The 18,466-nt window shown below is 37.8% G+C and overlaps 1 protein-coding gene across 1 annotated transcript in view; it reads right to left on the bottom strand.

The window, feature by feature from the left end:
• Nucleotides 1-18,466, bottom strand: part of RNGTT (RNA guanylyltransferase and 5'-phosphatase) — a 344,889-nt gene that overhangs the window by 165,814 nt on the left and 160,609 nt on the right. The window contains exon 12 of the mRNA XM_044245889.1: nucleotides 3,501-3,569. Within this exon, the coding sequence (XP_044101824.1) occupies nucleotides 3,501-3,569 (69 nt within the window). The remainder of the gene's footprint in view (nucleotides 1-3,500; nucleotides 3,570-18,466) is intronic.

The following is an 18,466-nucleotide window of genomic DNA, read 5'->3' as shown; positions in this document are numbered from 1 at the left end:
ATAAAAGAATATGGCCAATCTAGGAACTCATCAGAATTTCATCTTTCTAGAATCTGATGGCTAGAATCAGGACGCCAAATATGGGATTAGTTTAAAATCTCAGGGCACAATTATAAAAAGGAAAAACCTAGGAAGGAAAAAGTCATCCTTGCAGTATTACATTGCACTGTGATTCGTTTCTTCAGACGTGAGAAGGGGCCAAGCTATCTCATTTAAATAACAAAGAAATATAATCTTTATTTTGTTCCACAAGCTGAGAATTTCCAGGATAAGGACTGAAGAGAAATCCCAAAGAGAAAAAACTATGCAGCAGGACTACAGAATGAAAGGCTTCAGAGGGAAGGCCTTCAAATAGAAATCAAACTGGATATGTTACTTGATAAATTTGACTGTATTGAAAAAAAATTTTAACAGTTCTTTTAAAAAGTTTAAGGGAAGAAGTAGTGATAATCATAACAAATCAAACATAAAAGGCAATTCCTAACTTCAGGGGAAAAAAGTTTTCTATGAAAATAAAATATTATACAACTTGACTCAGATGTGAACAATATTTATATTAACACAGAAATACAAATACTGAATATTCATTTGACCAAAAATGGGATATAATTATAATGGGATGACAGAAGGAGAAGGGGTGATGTTGGAGGAGTGAAAGAGCTCAATCCTGTTCTTCAACAGCAGAGAGTAGGCAGATCATGTATAAAACAGAAAACCAAGGAAGAGCACCATAAACAGATTTTGTAGAAATAGGGAGGGAAAAGAGAAAAAACACACAGCTAAAACAACAGAAAATAATTACCTCCTAGGAGTGGTACTCCAAGTACAGGGAAAAGTAGAAAAAGAGATTGTTCTATTTTTCAACAGAAGTCGTGATATTTTGACTTTTAAAACCATGGGCATGTATTATTATATATTACTTAGAACTTAATATTTTTTCCATAATATTACCTTCTTTATTTTGAATATATATAAAAAGGAAAAAAAAACATAAGAAATAAGGTAGCATAGATCCAAAGGGATATTAAAAACTACATATATCATGATTAAGTAGCATCTATGTCAGAATATAAGGATGTTTTTATGATCGGAAAAAAAGCCACCTTTGTATGAACAGAAACAAAACTTTCTTAGCATGATAAAAGCTCTCTAAGAGAAATATACCAAAGCATACTTAATGGAGAAAAATTAGCCATATTCCCTTTGAAGTTGAGAATAAAGTAAGAATGTCTCCCTCTCCTCTACCCAATAAAGTCAATATTTAAACCAGTGCTAGAGGTGTTGGCCAATATGTAAAGTTAGGCAATTATTAGATTCTTGAATCAACAAAACAAATCAATCAACAATGTGGCAGCACATTAGAAGTACCAAATAAAGACACCACTTACTGTAAAAATGGAAAATACTAAATATCTAGAAATTAGACAATAACAATAAAAACTTACACTCCATTAGAGAACAGAAAAAGACCTGAAAAGAGCAAACCTTATTCACTGAGATGATTTAATACTGTAAAAACATCAATTTTCTTCAAATTAAATTCAAAGCAATTCTAATTGAACTCCTAACAAGAATTTTTCAGTAACCTGACTATTTCTGAAATTTCTATGTTGGACCAAACATCCACACATATTTAAGAAAAGAATAGAGAGACCTGCCGTATTAGTTATCAGTTACAAAGCTAGTTAATAACAAGTGTGGTCATTTGAATCAGAACAGACTAGTACACCAGCTGACTCCTTGGACTTCTGTATCAGGCCATTTCTCTTACAAATACCAAAACCTCATATACACATGTATATGAACCATGAGTTTAACAAAGTAAAATTTATTGCGATTACTGTTATTTTTAGACTTGATTTCGTTCTAGGAAGATCAGGCTTAGAAAATACTGGAACTCAAAGATCTAACTTCTACCTTCCGAAGATATTTTCTACAATTTCTGTGCCCAGCCTCTTAACTCTCCTCCATCACCTCTTCCCTTGACTACAGAAGAGCTTCTACCTGTCTGGTAAAGCGGTCTGGAAGGAAGACAGAAGCCAATCACACATCACATTATACCTAAACTTGCATATTAAAGTTCTACTATACACAGTCTTCAAAAATACTAGTTTCCCCCCCTTTTCTCCAGGTACCCAGTTTGATGTCTCTCTTTGCAGCTTCACAGCTAGACCATACCCTAATTTCTAAGGATAGTTGCTGAAGGAAAAATGTAGCATATGAGGCAAACTACAGCACATGATGAGGTGTAGTACATGAAATACAACTCTTTCCTACAGAGCAGTTTTCATACATGAACATGCATTTGAGTCACTTGGAGAGGTTGTTAAAGTTCAAGTTGCTGGACTCCATTCCTAGGGTTTCTGATCAGTAAGTCTAGGGAGAGCTGCTTTTGTGGGAGAAAAAAAAAAAAAAGATTTTATTTATTTGTTTGAGAGAGAGCACAGAGCGAGAGAGAGAAAGCACAAGCAGGGGGAGGGGCAGAGGGAGAAAGAGACTCCGCATTGAGCAGAGAGCCTGATGTAGGGCTCAGTCCCAAGACACTGGGATCATGACCTGAGCTGAACACAAGCACTTAACCATCTGAGCCACCCAGCTGCCCCAGAGGAGCTGCTTTTCTAATAACTTTCTGGGTGGTGGTAATGTTCCTTGTCCACAGGCCATATTTTGAGAAACAGTGCAATAGAGCATAGGTTGTCCAATGAGGGCAATTTTGCTCTCCAGCAGAAAGCAGGCAGTAAATGTATATATTTTTGGTTGTCACAACCCGGAGAGATGAGATCGGGGGAAGAGGTAATGCTGGCACCTAGTAAGTCCAGACCAAGGATGCTGCTAAACACCCTATAATACACAAAGCTGCTCACAACAAAGAATTATCTGGCAAAAAACGTCACTGATGCTAATGTTGAGAAACCATGCTATCAGAGTAAAATGTAACTTACTCCAAATATATGATTTAACCATTCAGTTAGTGCAAGTTCTTCAGTGAGTTTCAGAAATTTGATCTGTAATAGTCAAATAATTATATTTTCTTCAAATATTAAAAATTCTTTTAATTTCACTCATCAATAACAAATTTTAGAAATATTAATATTTAAAGGTATAATGGGCTATAGAAATAAGCATTTATGTAATGTTACTGATAGATTTCTAGTAAAGAAATTAGCATTTGTTTGGTAAGAATTATTAAAAAAAAGAATTATACCAAAAGACCGACTTCCTTGAAAAATAATGACCAATGTTTATTTCTTAAGCTAAGTGAAAAGCAAACAACTGTCCATAATATATATATTTAGTGTAAGTAAAATATCTTATAATAAACAATTTATTTAAGGATAGGCAGTGATTGATTGTAGCAGTAATCAATCCTAAGTAAATACATCTCAAGAAAACATACTTTATATATATATATATATTTTTTTTATACTTTGTAAATATGTGTAGACTCAAATTTATATACATACAACACACTCAACTGCATGCACATGCACACAACTTACTCCAATAGGCTGAAAAATAAGTCCATCCATTTCATGGCTGACTTCTTTGGCAAAATTTCCTTCAAGTAACTATAAAATAAATACACATATTTTTAGAAATATAATAATCACTTAAAGAGCATCTTAATTTTTTGCAAATTTTACAAAAATTTCTTAATATATAAGCTTTAAGAACTGAGATACAAAATGGGGAAGGTAAGTGATACAGAGAGATCTAGGTTAACATATACATTATAAGGACTGTCACCCCACAGCAGGCTAGATATCTAGAACAACAGTCATAACTAAAAACAACCAAAATGATGGATAAAATATGAAAAACATATTTTTTTAAAGATTTTATTGATTTATTTGACAGACAAAGATCAAAGTAGGCAGAGAGGCAGGCAGAGAGGGTGGGGGAAGCAGGCTCCCTGCCAGCAGGGAGCCCGATTCTGGGCTCAATCCCAGGACCCTGAGATCATGACCTGAGCCGAAGGCAGAGGCTTTAACCCATGGAGCCACCTAGATGCCCCTGAAAAACACATTATTAAATGCCTTTCTGAGCCAGCATAAAAGGAAGACAGAGGCCAAAAGCAAAGTGAAAATACAAGATCTGAGAAGCAATAAATACAGGGAATAAAATATAAAACATACACAAAAAAGGAAACCACAGAGAAACTTGCGAGGGATAGATGGAGGAGGGTGGGGGCAGGATGTCTCCCCTGAGAATCTGTAACCTTAAGCAAGCTCAGACGTGGAATCACAGACCAAAAATATATTATCTGTGTCTTTCCCAAACCCACCAGTAGAGGATTTTAAAAATATATATATTTGGTCCTACTTTTTGTTTTGTTGTCTTTCTTATATTTTTTCAAGCACAGAAATGTATTATAAGGGATACACAGTATAAAATATAAATACAGTTTTTTTTCAATGTCATTATCTACTAAAGAGTAGGTATAGCCCCAAAGCTCTCTCATTAGCTCTGGGCAAGTCGTTTTAAATGCTTCTTTCAGATTTTTATTGTTTTGAAGTACTGAACATGCATATACTGATGGAACCTCTAAACATTGATTTCTGGATTTTGGAAAGCCAGAGACTAACCAACTTATAGCACAGTCAGGATAGGTTTGGGATTCAAATACATTGTATCCAAAATTTCGGATATGCTGTGTGTAACATCTTTTTATCACAATCACATCCTCTTAAACCACTTCATCTATAGGGAGATTCCAAAAGCAACAACCAAAATTTTATTTATTTCACATGCAACAAAATCTGTGAGTCTCCTCCCAAACTGTGGCTTCACCTTCTCTACTACTTCGTTCTTCAAAATCTGTAATTTCTCTAAACTGGGGACAGTTCAGCGAAGAAAAACAAGAGCAAATTCCACTTTCTAACAACTTTAAAACCACTGTGGGTTTGAATATCTAAATTACCTCAAAACTGTCAATCTCCTTAGTCAAATTCATAGGGACAGAAATTAGGGAGCAGGTGGGGCAAGGGGAGAATAAGGAGTTAGTGTTTAATAGGTACAGAGCTTCATCTGGAAAGATGATAAAAATCTGGACATGGATAATGGTGATGGTTACACAATTTGAACATCTTTAATGCCACTGAACTGTATGCTTAACAACAGCTAAAAAGGTAAATTTTATGTATATTTTAACAATTTTTTTAAAGAACTATAGTGCTCATAAAGTTTTCTTTTTTGTTGTTTTTTTTTCTTTCCTTTTACTAAAACACTAAGAATTCTTGAGTGGGGAATTAAGTGGGGAAGTGGGGAACCAGCAAATTGGGAATCTTACAACCATATTACCCAGAGTCTGGCCAAATGGGCAGAAATTTCAGGACAGTTCTGAGATTCATAGACTTGTCTCCAAAGCGCTCAGAGGTTTAAATGACCTACCCAACTGAGAAGGCAATTTGCCGGAATAAAAAATTCTATATGAATTAAAAACACTGATTTCTTATAAATTCCTTTTAAGAGAGGATAAATAAACCCTAAGCATGAAATAGTCAAAATATCAGCTTACATTCTTGCTGGAAATGTGGAAGGCAATGTTAGATTAAAGCCTTTGTTTCATGTATGTGATATATTTATCCTACTGAAAAAAACACTTGAAACTTGTATTCATATTGAGAAGCATATATATTAAGACCTTCGTGTTCTATTTCAACTTTTTTCAGCTATCCATGAACTAATGAAGGGTAAAGGTTTGAGCAAGACAGAGAGTATAACCTTAATACTTCTTATACCCTATCTTGCAAGAAAAGGTAACCTGCTAAATTCATAGCACAAAATCTGCTAAGAAATAATGCCATGAAAACCAAATGCTACATCGCCTTTAAAAAAAAATTTTTTTTTTGTTTTTAAGGAGGCTTCACACCCAACCTGGAGTTTGAACTCATGATCCCAAGATCAAGAGTTGTATGTTCTATCAGCTGAGGCAGTCAGGTGCCCCTAAAAAAACTTTTCAAAGATTAAAAGAATTTGTCCTTCTTAATTGTAGGTACACTATGGCAAATAAACAGAGCTTATCCACTCTTAGATTAAAAGTCTCAAATTCATATAATAGATAATCCCTGTATACAAAATACATACACAGTAACAGTACAGTGTTGGTAAGACTCTAAATAATATGATGTTACCTACTGCAGAAATGAAAACAACTTCATTTTTTATTTTACTGTAACTTTTATGAATCAGAAACCTCTTGGGTCAAAATGATAAAGAGTCCTTGTTTTTACTCTTGTTTTACTCCTTGCTGATTACTCCAGACAATATTTTTTTAAAAGATTTTATTTATTTATTTATTTATTTGAGAGATATCAAGAGAAACAGCAGAAGAGAGCACAAGCAGGGAGGAGAGGGACAAGCAGACTCCCTGCTAAGCAGGAAGCCCAATGTGGGGCTCAACCCCATGACCCTGAGATCATGACCTGAGTTGAAGGCAGATGCTTAACCCAACAAGCACCCCCTCCTTTTCTTAAGATTTTATTTACAGAGACAGAGAGAGACAGAGATAGCAAAAAAGTCTTTCTTGACTTATTTACAGTGGCACCTATCATACTAAGGACTTATAATAAAGTGCTGTTGTATTTGGTTCTTAACATATACCATTCGAAATACATAATTCCTCACAAGATATGTATTTTTGAGTTTTGCATTATTATTTAACTTGTCAGAAAAGGAAACAGAAGCTATGAGAGATTAGGTAACTAGCTTCAAGTCGCATAACTAAAAAACAGAACAGATTTCAGGCACCTGGGTAGCTTAGTGGTTAAGTGACTTTCTTTGGCTCAGGTCATGATCCTGGGATCCTGGAACTGAATCCTATATTGGGCTCCCCATGCTCTGTGGGGAGCCTTCTTCTCCCTCTCCCTCTGCCTGCCACTCCCCCTGCTGTGCTCTCTGCCAAAGTAAATAAAATCTTAAAAAAAAAAAAAAAAAGAACTGATTTCGAATAAAAATAAGAAAATAACCAAAGAAAGCCTGCTTCCACTCTGAAATAAATGCCTGAAGATTTTTGCAACATCTTATGTATATCAGTCCTCTAATCATCATTTAAGGTTTACAGATTTTTTTTAATTAAAGATCTTGTTTATTTTTTTGAGACAGCATACACATGTGCAAAGGCATGAGCAGAGCGGAGGGACAGAAAGGAAAGGAGATGGACAAGCAGACTCTGCACTGAGCACAGAGCCCAATGCAGGGCTTGCTCTCACACCCTGAGATCATGATTAGAGCCAAAACCAAAAGTAAGGCACCCGAACAACTGAATCACCCAGATGCCCCAATGTTTACAGACTTTAAATGTACTGTATCATGTACTATTTGAAAAAGTGGCATATGAAGGTAAGTAAAATACCTGAAGGGGAAAAAATCATTTTAGGAATAGAGATAAAATCTAAATATTGTATTATTATTGTATAATTTATCATTAATGGACTTACTTGTTCATATTTCAATTCATATATGTAAAATACATTACGTTAAAAATACTGCCTTTTCCCCTTCACAACTCTTGAGAGAAAATTTATCCAAACTTGTTATGGGCATCTTCTATATATCAGTATCTTCATAGTTAGAGCAAAAATTTAAGTCATTTAACTTATTTCCATTATTTTCACTCTTGTCTCCTGAGTTACAACATACTTCAAATTGCACGTGCAACTTTCACAATAAATGTTATGCCAAGTTAAAAGCAGAAATTGAATAACATTAGAAAAGTTCTTTCCCCTTCATTCACTCTGTATTTCTATGTCCATAATCTTAAAAGTGTTTAGCTCCTTTAAAGTTACCTTTTAAAAAAGATTTTATTTATTTATTTATTTGAGACACACACAGAGAGAGCACAAGAAGGTGGAAGAGGGCGGGGAAGTAGGGGGACACTTCCCATTGACCAGGGAGCCCTATATGGGATTCAACCCCAAAACCCTGGGATAATGACCTGAGCCAAAGGCAGATGTTTGACAGACAAAGCCACACACACGCCCCTCTTTTACAGTTATCTTTAAAAGTCTGGTTTTAAATAAATAAATAAATGCATGTATATCTGGTTTAAGGGAAAGTTCCAGTTTCACTTATATAAAAAGTGGTAAGAGAATGTTGCTTATAATCTGAAAATTATAAAAAAGCAAATAATCTATAAAAGCGTGACTTTCATCAAGGCTATTAGAGAGCTGAGGTCTCTAGGAAACAGGATGTACTGAATCCCAAGCCCCTCCAAAGGAAGAAGAGGCATATAAACTTATCCACCTTTGGGAGAATTCATCTTTTGTATTGATTCACCTTTGGGTAGAAACTGTTCTTTGCTCCACACTCTCAATAAGTCCATTAACAGCAGTCATGTGCTGAAGGAATGTGAAGTCCTTAGAGCACCAAAGATAACTATATAGCAACACAAACCCATCTCAAATAGAGAACGGAGTCATTCAACCACTAACCCATTGCTTCAAATGAGACCTATTAACAAACTGAAAGAGGTATACCCATTACTAAGCACATATATATTTACCTCAGCCTCTATCATTCAAACAGGAAAAAAAAATATCTAGCACTCAATAAAAAATTACCACATATATACAAAGCAAGAAAAAAACTACATTCAGTAGATAAAGACAGTCAAAAGAACGAGACTCAGAAACAGCTCATGTTTTGCAATTATTAAAGGCTTTAAAATAACCTTAACATTTTAAAGGAAAAGGTAAAAAACATATATGAACAAACCTGGAATTTCAGCACAAAGAGATGAAAGCTATAAACATGAGACAAGTAGAAATGTAACATATTAAAAAACAGTATCAGAGAAAAAGAATTCTAATCAATGGGAATAATAATCAATGAGATTATCAGCAGACTGAACACAACAAAGGAAAGAATCACTGAAGAAGAAAGAATCTTGAAGAAGAAAAGTGTATCACTTTTCTCTCTGAGACTCAGAGAGCTGAGAGATGAAAAAGATGTAACATCTATACAACTGAAATGATTTTAAAAAAGAAAGTGTTAAGGAAGCAAACAACTGGAAGGAACAATATCTCAGATTACTGGAAAATTAAACACACATTTGCACAAGCACACATCCCAACAGTAGCCTATCTAACAAGAAGGATTTAAGGGAAAAAATTACACAAACCACAGTAAGAAGGAAAAAACTTACATGCAGAGGTACAAAAATAATAATGACAACAGATTCTTTGTCATGAATTATGTAAGCCAGAAGATAATAGAATACCAGCTTCAAAGTACTAATAGAAAAACTATAAACCCAAAAATCTTTAGCGAATGAAAACATCTTTTAAAAAAAAAACGGGGAAAGGTTCAGGAGGGGGGACAAGATGGCGGGGGAGTAGGAAGAGGTGCCCTTTCAGCCGGTACCCCAAAGTGAGCTGATTACCTACCAAAGAACTCCAATCACCCATGAAATCAGCCTGAGATCAGAATTATACACGTCTGGATCTCTACAGGGGCAGAAGACGCCAGTGGGCAGGTAAAACGGAATGGGAACAGCGGACTGATACTGGAAGATAAACAAAAGGGGGAGGGAGCCACCAGAGGCAACCGGTGGGAAAGTAATACCCCAATACGAGCGAGAGTGCCCTGCGTCTGGGGACCAGCATTAACTTGGAGACTGGTTGAAAGCACTCCAAAAGAGCAAAGGATCGCGGGGGAAAATTGTGGGTATCGGGGCGGCTTGGGACAGGGACTTAAGTCCCCGGTCCCAGGACAGCCTCCCCGGCGCTGAGGCAGAGAGAGTGCGGCAGAGAAACCAGCTCCTGGTCCCTAAGCCGCCAGAGCGCCCGAGAATGCGTGGGTTCTAGTTCCTGAGAGGGGATGGGAACCGCGCCGGTCGGCAGAATGCGTGCTAGCCCTACCACAAAGCTTGAGATACGGGCGCACGTCCCTCATGCTCCCCTGAGTTACAAAGGCCCGGCCGGCGCTCTTTGACCCACGCCATTGTTTCAAAGCCTAAGCCACGAACCCGAAACTCTTCCCCTGACAGAGGTGCACAAAAGCCCAGCCTGGGGCTTACAGACCAGCGCCCCGTTCTCAGTGCCCGAGACACGCGCCCGACCCACAGCCGCCTCTGAAAAGAGGTGCGCGCAAGCCGGGCACTCCCAGCCCCAGCCGGCGGCAAAATCTCAGTGTGCGATCGCTGCTTGGAACCTCTCTGGCGGTCAGGAGATACCAGACAGCCGCCACTGCCTTGGCTTTGGATACGAGCAAAAGATCCTGCGCCCCCAGGGTCTGCAACTTGGAACCTGCTTTGCCAGCGGCCAAGGGGGAACTTATTCAGGTTCTGCACCCAGACTGAGGCTTCTCTCTGAGAGGGAGATCAGGGTGCGGTTGGATTTCCTCTAATAGTACAAAAACCATCAAAGGCGGCCAAGGTGAGAGGGAAAAAAAAGTGAACAAGCATAAAAACAGCCAGAAAACAAAAGCCAGAAAAAAAACAGTTTCCTCAGAGCCCACCCCCTTGAGGGGGGCGGGAGGACTTAACTCAGGAAACATCACTGACTGACAACCCATGTGGCAGGCGCCTCCCCCAGAAAACAAACCAAGAAAGAAAAAAAATAAGAAAAAAAAAAGGACTGCAAGAGAACAACCACTACTTCATAGGAAAACTTGTATTGTTCACTCGTTCCCACTATTCCGGTTCATATTTTTTATTTTTTTAAACATAGGTAATTTTTTTAACCTATTTACCATCACAGCGAGTTGTATAGTACATCAAATTCCATAATACCTTTCTAACCTGAACTTTTTGATACATACACCTATGTTTTTCTTCTGCATTTTTATTTTTTGAATTCCTTTATTGAAATTTTAGTTTAGTCTAGTTTATTCCTTTTTATTTTTATCCTCTAATATTCATATAGAGTTAAACTTCAAAGTAATCCCCTTTCCCCAATCAATACTACCCCTATAGGTAAACCAATTTTTAATCCCCTTTATCTTAGGAAAGTTGAGTCCTTTAACAAAGATATCAAAATACATCCAGGAAGAATCAAAACAACTTTCCTCGCACACACTGAGAATTTATAAGAACTCTCCCATCTTCTTCCACCAGTGTTTCTGTGTTTTTTGTGTTTGTCCTGGTAGCATATAAATTTTACACTTGTGGTTCTTTTTGATGAGGTTCTTTCTTTATTTGCATATATATATATATATATATTTTTTTTTACTCTTGTCAAATACGTGTATCAGGCTTTTTATCTCTTTTTGTTTGTCTACTTCATAAATCTTACCTTGGGGTCAATCTGGGCTGAACCTTCTTTTTCATCTTCCTTTTCTTTCCTGTGTCTCTCTCTCTCTCATTTTTTTTTTCTTTTTCTTCTTTTCTTTTTTTTCTTTTTCTTTTTCTTTTCTTTTGTCTCTCGTTTGGGTGGGGAATCCTGATTGCTCAGAAGTGTTCCAGGGTGCACCGTGACTGCATCAGAGTTGATACAATCAACTACATCTGTTCAGTCATCTCCCACCAAAATGACTAGGAGGAAGAATGCCCAACAGAAGAAAAATACAGAGGATGGACCTTCTGCAACAGAGCTAACGGCTATCAACATAGACAATATGTCGGAAAGAGAATTCAGGCTAACAATTATCCAGGCAATAGCTAGGTTGGAGAAAGCCATGGATGACCAAACAGAATTGATTAGGGCCGAACTGAAAGCGACCAGAGAGGATGTTCACAATGTTAGGGCGGAACTCAAAGCTACCAGGGAGGAGGTTCACAATGCTCTCAATGAGTTCCAATCTAATCTAAACTCTCTCAAAGCTAGGGTAACTGAGACAGAAGATAGAATTAGTGATCTGGAAGACAAACAGATAGAGAGAAAGGATCAGGAGGAAGCCTGGAACAAACAGCTTAGAAACCACGAAAACAGAATCAGGGAAATAAATGATGCCATGAAGCGTTCCAACGTCAGAATTATTGGAATCCCTGAAGGGGAGGAGAAAGAAAGAAGTCTAGAAGATATAGTGGAACAAGTCCTTCATGAAAATTTTCCCAATCTCGCGAATGGAACCAGCGTTCATGTACTAGAGGCTGAACAGCCTCCACCCAAGATTATACATTCCAAAAAAACATCACGACACCTGATAGTCAAATTGAGGAATTATGATTGTAGGTATAATCTCTTGAAAGCCGCCAGGGCAAAGAGGCTCCTTACTTACAGAGGGAAGCCCATCAGAATAACGTCAGACCTGTCCACAGAGACCTGGCAAGCCAGAAGAGGCTGGCAAGATATATTCAGGGCACTAAATGAGAAGAACATGCAGCCAAGAATACTTTATCCAGCAAGACTGACATTCAAAATGGATGGAGAGATAAAGAGTTTTCAAGACCGGCAAGGCTTAAAAGACTATGCACCCACCAAGCCAACACTGCAGGAAATATTAAGGGGGGTTTTATAAAAGAGGAAAAATCCCAAGAATAGCATTGAACAGAAATATAGAGACAGTCTACAGAAAGAAAGACTTGAAAGGTAACTCGATGTCAATAAAAACGTATTTATCAATAATTACTCTCAATGTGAATGGCCTAAATGCACCCATAAAACGGCACAGGGTTGCAGATTGGATAAAACGACAGGACCCATCCATATGTTGTCTACAAGAGACCCATTTTGAACCTAAAGATACACGCAGACTGAAAGTGAAGGGATGGAGAAGCATCTTTCATGCCAATGGGCCTCAAAAGAAGGCTGGGGTAGTGATTCTCATATCAGATAAATTAGACTTCAAACTAAAGACTATAGTCAGAGATACAGAAGGACACTACATAATCCTTAAAGGGACTATCCACCAAGATGATCTAACAATTGTAAATATCTATGCTCCCAATATGGGAGCGGCCAATTACTTAAAGGGACTATCCACCAAGATGATTTAACAATTGTAAATATCTATGCTCCCAATATGGGAGCGGCCAATTACTTGATTACTGTTAATCAAGATAAAGAGTCATATTGATATGAATACACTAATCGGAGATCTTAACACGCCTCTTTCAGAATTAGACAGATCATCGAAGCAGAAAATCAATAAAGAAACAAGAGCATTGAATGACACATTGGACCAGATGGACCTCATAGATATATACAGAACATTCCACCCTAAAACAACAGAATACTCATTCTTCTCAAGTGCACATGGAACCTTCTCCAGAATAGACCACATACTGAGTCATAAATCAGGACTCAACGGATACCAAAAGACTGAGATGATTCCCTGCATATTCTCAAATCACAATGCTTTGAAACTGGAGCTCAATCACAAGGAAAAGTTCAGAAGGAACTCAAACACCTGGAAGCTAAAGATCACCTTGCTTAAGAATGCTTGGATCAACCAGGAGATCAAAGAAGAACTTAAACAATTCACGGAAACCAATGAGAATGAAGACACTTCGGTCCAAAACCTATGGGATACAGCAAAGGCGGTCCTAAGGGGAAAATACATAGCCATCCAAGCCTCCCTCAAAAAAATTGAAAAATCTAGAACACACCAGCTGTCTCTACACCTTAAAGAACTGGAGAATCAACAACAAATCAAACCAACTCCACACATAAGAAGGGAAATCATCAAGATTAGAGCTGAGATCAATGAGGTAGAAACCAGAGATACAGTAGAACGTATCAATGAAACTAGAAGCTGGTTTTTTGAAAGAATCAATAAGATCGATAAACCATTGGCCACACTAATGCAAAAGAAAAGAGAGAAAGCCCAAATTCATAAAATTATGAATGAAAAGGGAGAGATCACAACTAACACCAAGGAAGTAGAAACAATCATCAGAAGTTATTATCAACAGTTATATGCCAATAAGCTTAGCAACCTAGATGAAATGGATGCATTCCTGGAAAAATATAAACTACCAAAATTGAACCAGGAAGAAATCAATAACCTGAATAGACCAATATCTAATAACGAGATTGAAGCAGTGATCAAAAACCTCCCAAAAAACAAGAGCCCAGGACGTGACAGATTCCCTGGGGAATTCTACCAAACCTTCAAAGAAGAAATAACACCTATTCTCCTAAAGCTGTTTCAAAAAATTGAAGCAGAAGGAAAACTTCCAGACTCTTTCTATGAAGCCAAAATTACCCAGATCCCCAAACCAGGCAAAGACCCTAACAAAAAGGAGAATTTTTTTTTTTTAAAGATTTTATTTATTTATTTGACAGAGAGAGATTACAAGTAGGCAGAGAGGCAGGCAGAGAGAGAGAGGAGGAAGCAGGCTCCCTGCTGAGCAGAGAGCCCGATGCGGGACTCGATCCCAGGACCCTGAGATCATGACCTGAGCCGAAGGCAGCGGCTTAACCCACTGAGCCACCCAGGCGCCCCAAAAAGGAGAATTTTAGACCAATATCACTGATGAATATGGATGCTAAGATTCTCAACAAGATCCTAGCCAACAGGATCCAACAGCACATTAAAAAGATTATCCACCATGATCAGGTGGGATTCATCCCTGGGCTACAAGGATGGTTCAACATTAGCAAATCAATCAATGTGATACAACAAATTAATATGAGAAGAGAGAAGAACCACATGGTCCTCTCAATTGATGCAGAAAAAGCATCTGACAAAATCCAGCATCCGTTCCTGATTAAAACGCTTCAAAGTATAGGGATAGAGGGAACATTCCTGAACCTCATCAAATCTATCTATGAAAGACCCACAGCAAATATCATCCTCAATGGGAAAAAGCTTGCAGCCTTCCGCTGAGATCAGGAACAAGACAAGGATGCCCACTTTCACCACTCTTGTTCAACATAATATTAGAAGTCCTAGCAACAGCAATCAGAAAACAAAGAGAAATAAAAGGTATCCAAATTTGTAATGAAGAAGTCAAACTCTCTCTCTTCGCAGATGACATGATTCTTTATATAGAAAACCCAAAACACTCCACCCCCAAACTACTAGAACTCATACAGCTATTCAGCAACGTGGCAGGATACAAAGTCAATGTGCAGAAATTCGTGGCTTTCTTATACACTAACAATGAAAATACAGAAAGGGAAATTAGAGAATCGATTCCATTTACTACAGCACCAAGAACCATAAGATACCTGGGAATAAACCTAACCAAAGAGGTAAAGGATCTGTACTCGAGGAACTACAGAACACTCATGAAAGAAATTGAAGAAGACACAAATAGATGGAAGACCATTCCATGCTCTTGGATTGGAAGAATAAACATTGTTAAAATGTCTATACTGCCTAGAGCAATCTATACTTTTAATGCCATTCCGATCAAAATTCCACCGGCATTCTTCAAAGAGCTGGAGCAAATAATCCTAAAATTTGTATGGAATCAGAAGAGACCCCGAATCGCTAAGGAAATGTTGAAAAACAAAAAGCTGGCGGCATCACGTTACCTGATTTCAAGCTTTATTACAAAGCTGTGATCACCAAGACAGCATGGTACTGGCATAGAAACAGACACATAGACCAGTGGAACAGAGTAGAGAGCCCAGATATGGACCCTCAACTCTATGGCCAATTAATCTTAGACAAAACATATACAAAAAATATACAGTGGAAAAAAGACAGTCTCTTCAATAAATGGTGCTGGGAAAACTGGACAGATATATGTAGAAGAATGAAACTCGACCATTCTCTTACTCTGTACACAAAGATAAACTCAAAGTGGATATAAGACCTCAACGTGAGACAGGAATCCATCAGAATCCTAGAGGAGAACATAGGCAGTAATCTCTTCGATATCAGCCACAGCAACTTCTTTCAAGATATGTCTCCAAAGGCAAAGGAAACAAAAGCGAAAATGAACTTTTGGGACTTCATCAAGATCAAAAGCTTCTGCACAGCAAAGGAAACAGTCAAAAAAACAAAGAGGCAACCCACGGAATGGGAGAAGATATTTGCAAATGACAGTACAGACAAAAGGTTGATATCCAGGATCTATAATGAACTCCTCAAACTCAACACACACGAAACAGGCAAACATATCAAAAAATGGGCAGAAGATATGAACAGACACTTCTCCAATCAAGACATACAAATGGCTATCAGACACATGAAAAAATGTTCATCATCATTAGCCCTCAGGGAGATTCAAATTAAAACCACATTGAGATATCACCTTACACCAGTTAGAATGGCCAAAATTAACAAAACAGGAAACAACATGTGTTGGAGAGGATGTGGAGAAAGGGGAACCCTCTTACACTGTTGGTGGGAATGCAAGTTGGTGCAGCCTCTTTGGAGAACAGTGTGGAGATTCCTCAAGAAATTAAAAATAGAGCTTCCCTATGACCCTGCAATTGCACTCCTAGGTATTTACCCCAAAGATACAGATGTTGTGAAAAGAAGGGCCATCTGTACCCCAATGTTTATAGCAGCAATGGCCACGGTCACCAAACTATGGAAAGAACCAAGATGCCCTTCAACGGACGAAGGGATAAGGAAGATGTGGTCCATATACACTATGGAGTATTATGCCTCCATCAGAAAGGATGAATACCCAACTTTTGTAGCAACATGGACGGGACTGGAAGAGATTATGCTGAGTGAAATAAGTCAAGCAGAGAGAGTCAATTATCATATGGTTTCACTTATTTGTGGAGCATAACAAATAGCATGGAGGACAAGGGGTATTAGAGAGGAGAAGGGAGTTGGGGGAAATTGGAAGGGGAGGTGAACCATAAGAGACTATGGACTCTGAAAAACAATCTGAGGGGTTGGAAGTGGTGGGGGGGGTGGGAGGTTGGGGTACCAGGTGGTGGGTATTTTAGAGGGCACGGATTGCATGGAGCACTGGGTGTGGTGAAAAAATAATGAATACTGTTTTTCTGAAAATAAATAAATGGAGAAAAAAAAAAAACGGGGACACAATAAAAAAATTTTCCAACAGACAAATCTGATAAAATGAATTTCCACCAGGCTGTAACAAATATTTTAAAAGAAAGTTTTCTGGTAGAAGAAACATGATACAAACAACAAAAACTGTATCTGAACAAAAAATATAAAAATATAAAGAAATGGCTGAAAGCTAGATGTAATAGACACCCAGGACTCCAGATGGCATCATCTGTACCAATAATGAAGAAGAAGCTTATGGATATCAAACTAGGAGAGCTGCCAGGTTAGATACTGATGCAGAATTCCACTCCTAATGGCACTGCTGGAGTGTTTCAAAGAGGTTACAACTGGTCCTAGAATAGAATATCAATGTGAAAAAAAGGGGGCGTCATCCGGATATGGTGAACCACTGAAGAGGGCCCAGTGTGGAGACACATTCTGCATTCTTGACATCACTTTTGCCTAGCACCCTGAATCCTTTCATATCCTAGTTGAGAATTAATATCTAATAAAAGATGATTGGTAACAAAAAAAAAAAGAAAAAAGAAAAAATAGAAATGGCTGAAAACTAGAGTATAAAATATATGTTCTTCATTTCTTTAAAAGATAATTAAAGTAAAAATATCAAAATGAACTGTGTGGTTTTAACATGTTTAGAAGCAAATGTATGACAGGAAATGGAGTTATATTGTTGCATGGTTCTTACGCCAACTAAAAAGTGATATATTATCTAAAGGTAAACAGTGAAAGGTTAGATTTAGGATTTAGGCTAAATCCTAAAACAAAGATGTATACCTAATAAGCCTAAAGTGGAGCTATAATGAAATCCAAACATTCTCAAGTAATCCAAATGACGGAGGAAAAAGGAAATGAGAACACATAGGCAAATAGAAAAAAAGTAGTAAGATGGTAAATCCATATCAAACCACAGTAATAATTACATTAAATTCAAATAGTGTAAGCACCCCACTTAACAGGGAGAAATTGTCAGACTGGGAAAAAAAAATTCAAGAACCAACTAACTCTATCCTGCCCAAAATAAATCCACTTTGTACATAAAGATTAAATTAAAAGTAGGACAGATTAAATTTACACAATGTTACAGGTTAATTATACCTCAATAAAGCTGGATGGAAGATAGAAACTTAAATATACAAGGACAGAAAAGGTATTAAATCCTAAAAGTGGGGCGCCTGGGTGGCTCAGTCGGTTAAGCATTTGCCTTTGGCTCAGATTATGATGCCAAGATGCTGGGATCAAGTCCCACATCAGGCTCCCAGTCTCCCTCTCTCTCTGCCTGCCGCTCCCCCTGCTTATACTCTCAGTCAAATAAATAAACAAAATATTTAAAAAAAAAATCCTAGGGGTGCCTGCGTGGCTCAGTCGTTAAGTATCAGCCTTTGGCTCAGGTTATGATCTTGGGGTCCTAGGATAGAGCCCCACATTGGGCTCCATGCTCAGGGAAAGTCTGCTTCTCCCTCTCCCACTCCCCCTGCTTGTGTTCCCTCTCCCTCCACTCCTTTCTCTCGTCAAATAAAAAAATAAAATCTTTAAAAAAAAAAAATCCGAACAGGGGCACCTGGGTGGCTCAGGGGGTTAAGCCTCTGTCTTTGGCTCAGGTCATGATCTCAGGGTCCTGGGATCAGGCTCCACATTG

This window comes from Neovison vison, chromosome 1 (assembly GCF_020171115.1).
Source record: "Neovison vison isolate M4711 chromosome 1, ASM_NN_V1, whole genome shotgun sequence".
Lineage (NCBI taxonomy): Eukaryota > Metazoa > Chordata > Mammalia > Carnivora > Mustelidae > Neogale > Neogale vison.
Note: the sequence above shows the minus strand (reverse complement) of the source record. Positions and strands in the feature narration are given on the sequence as shown.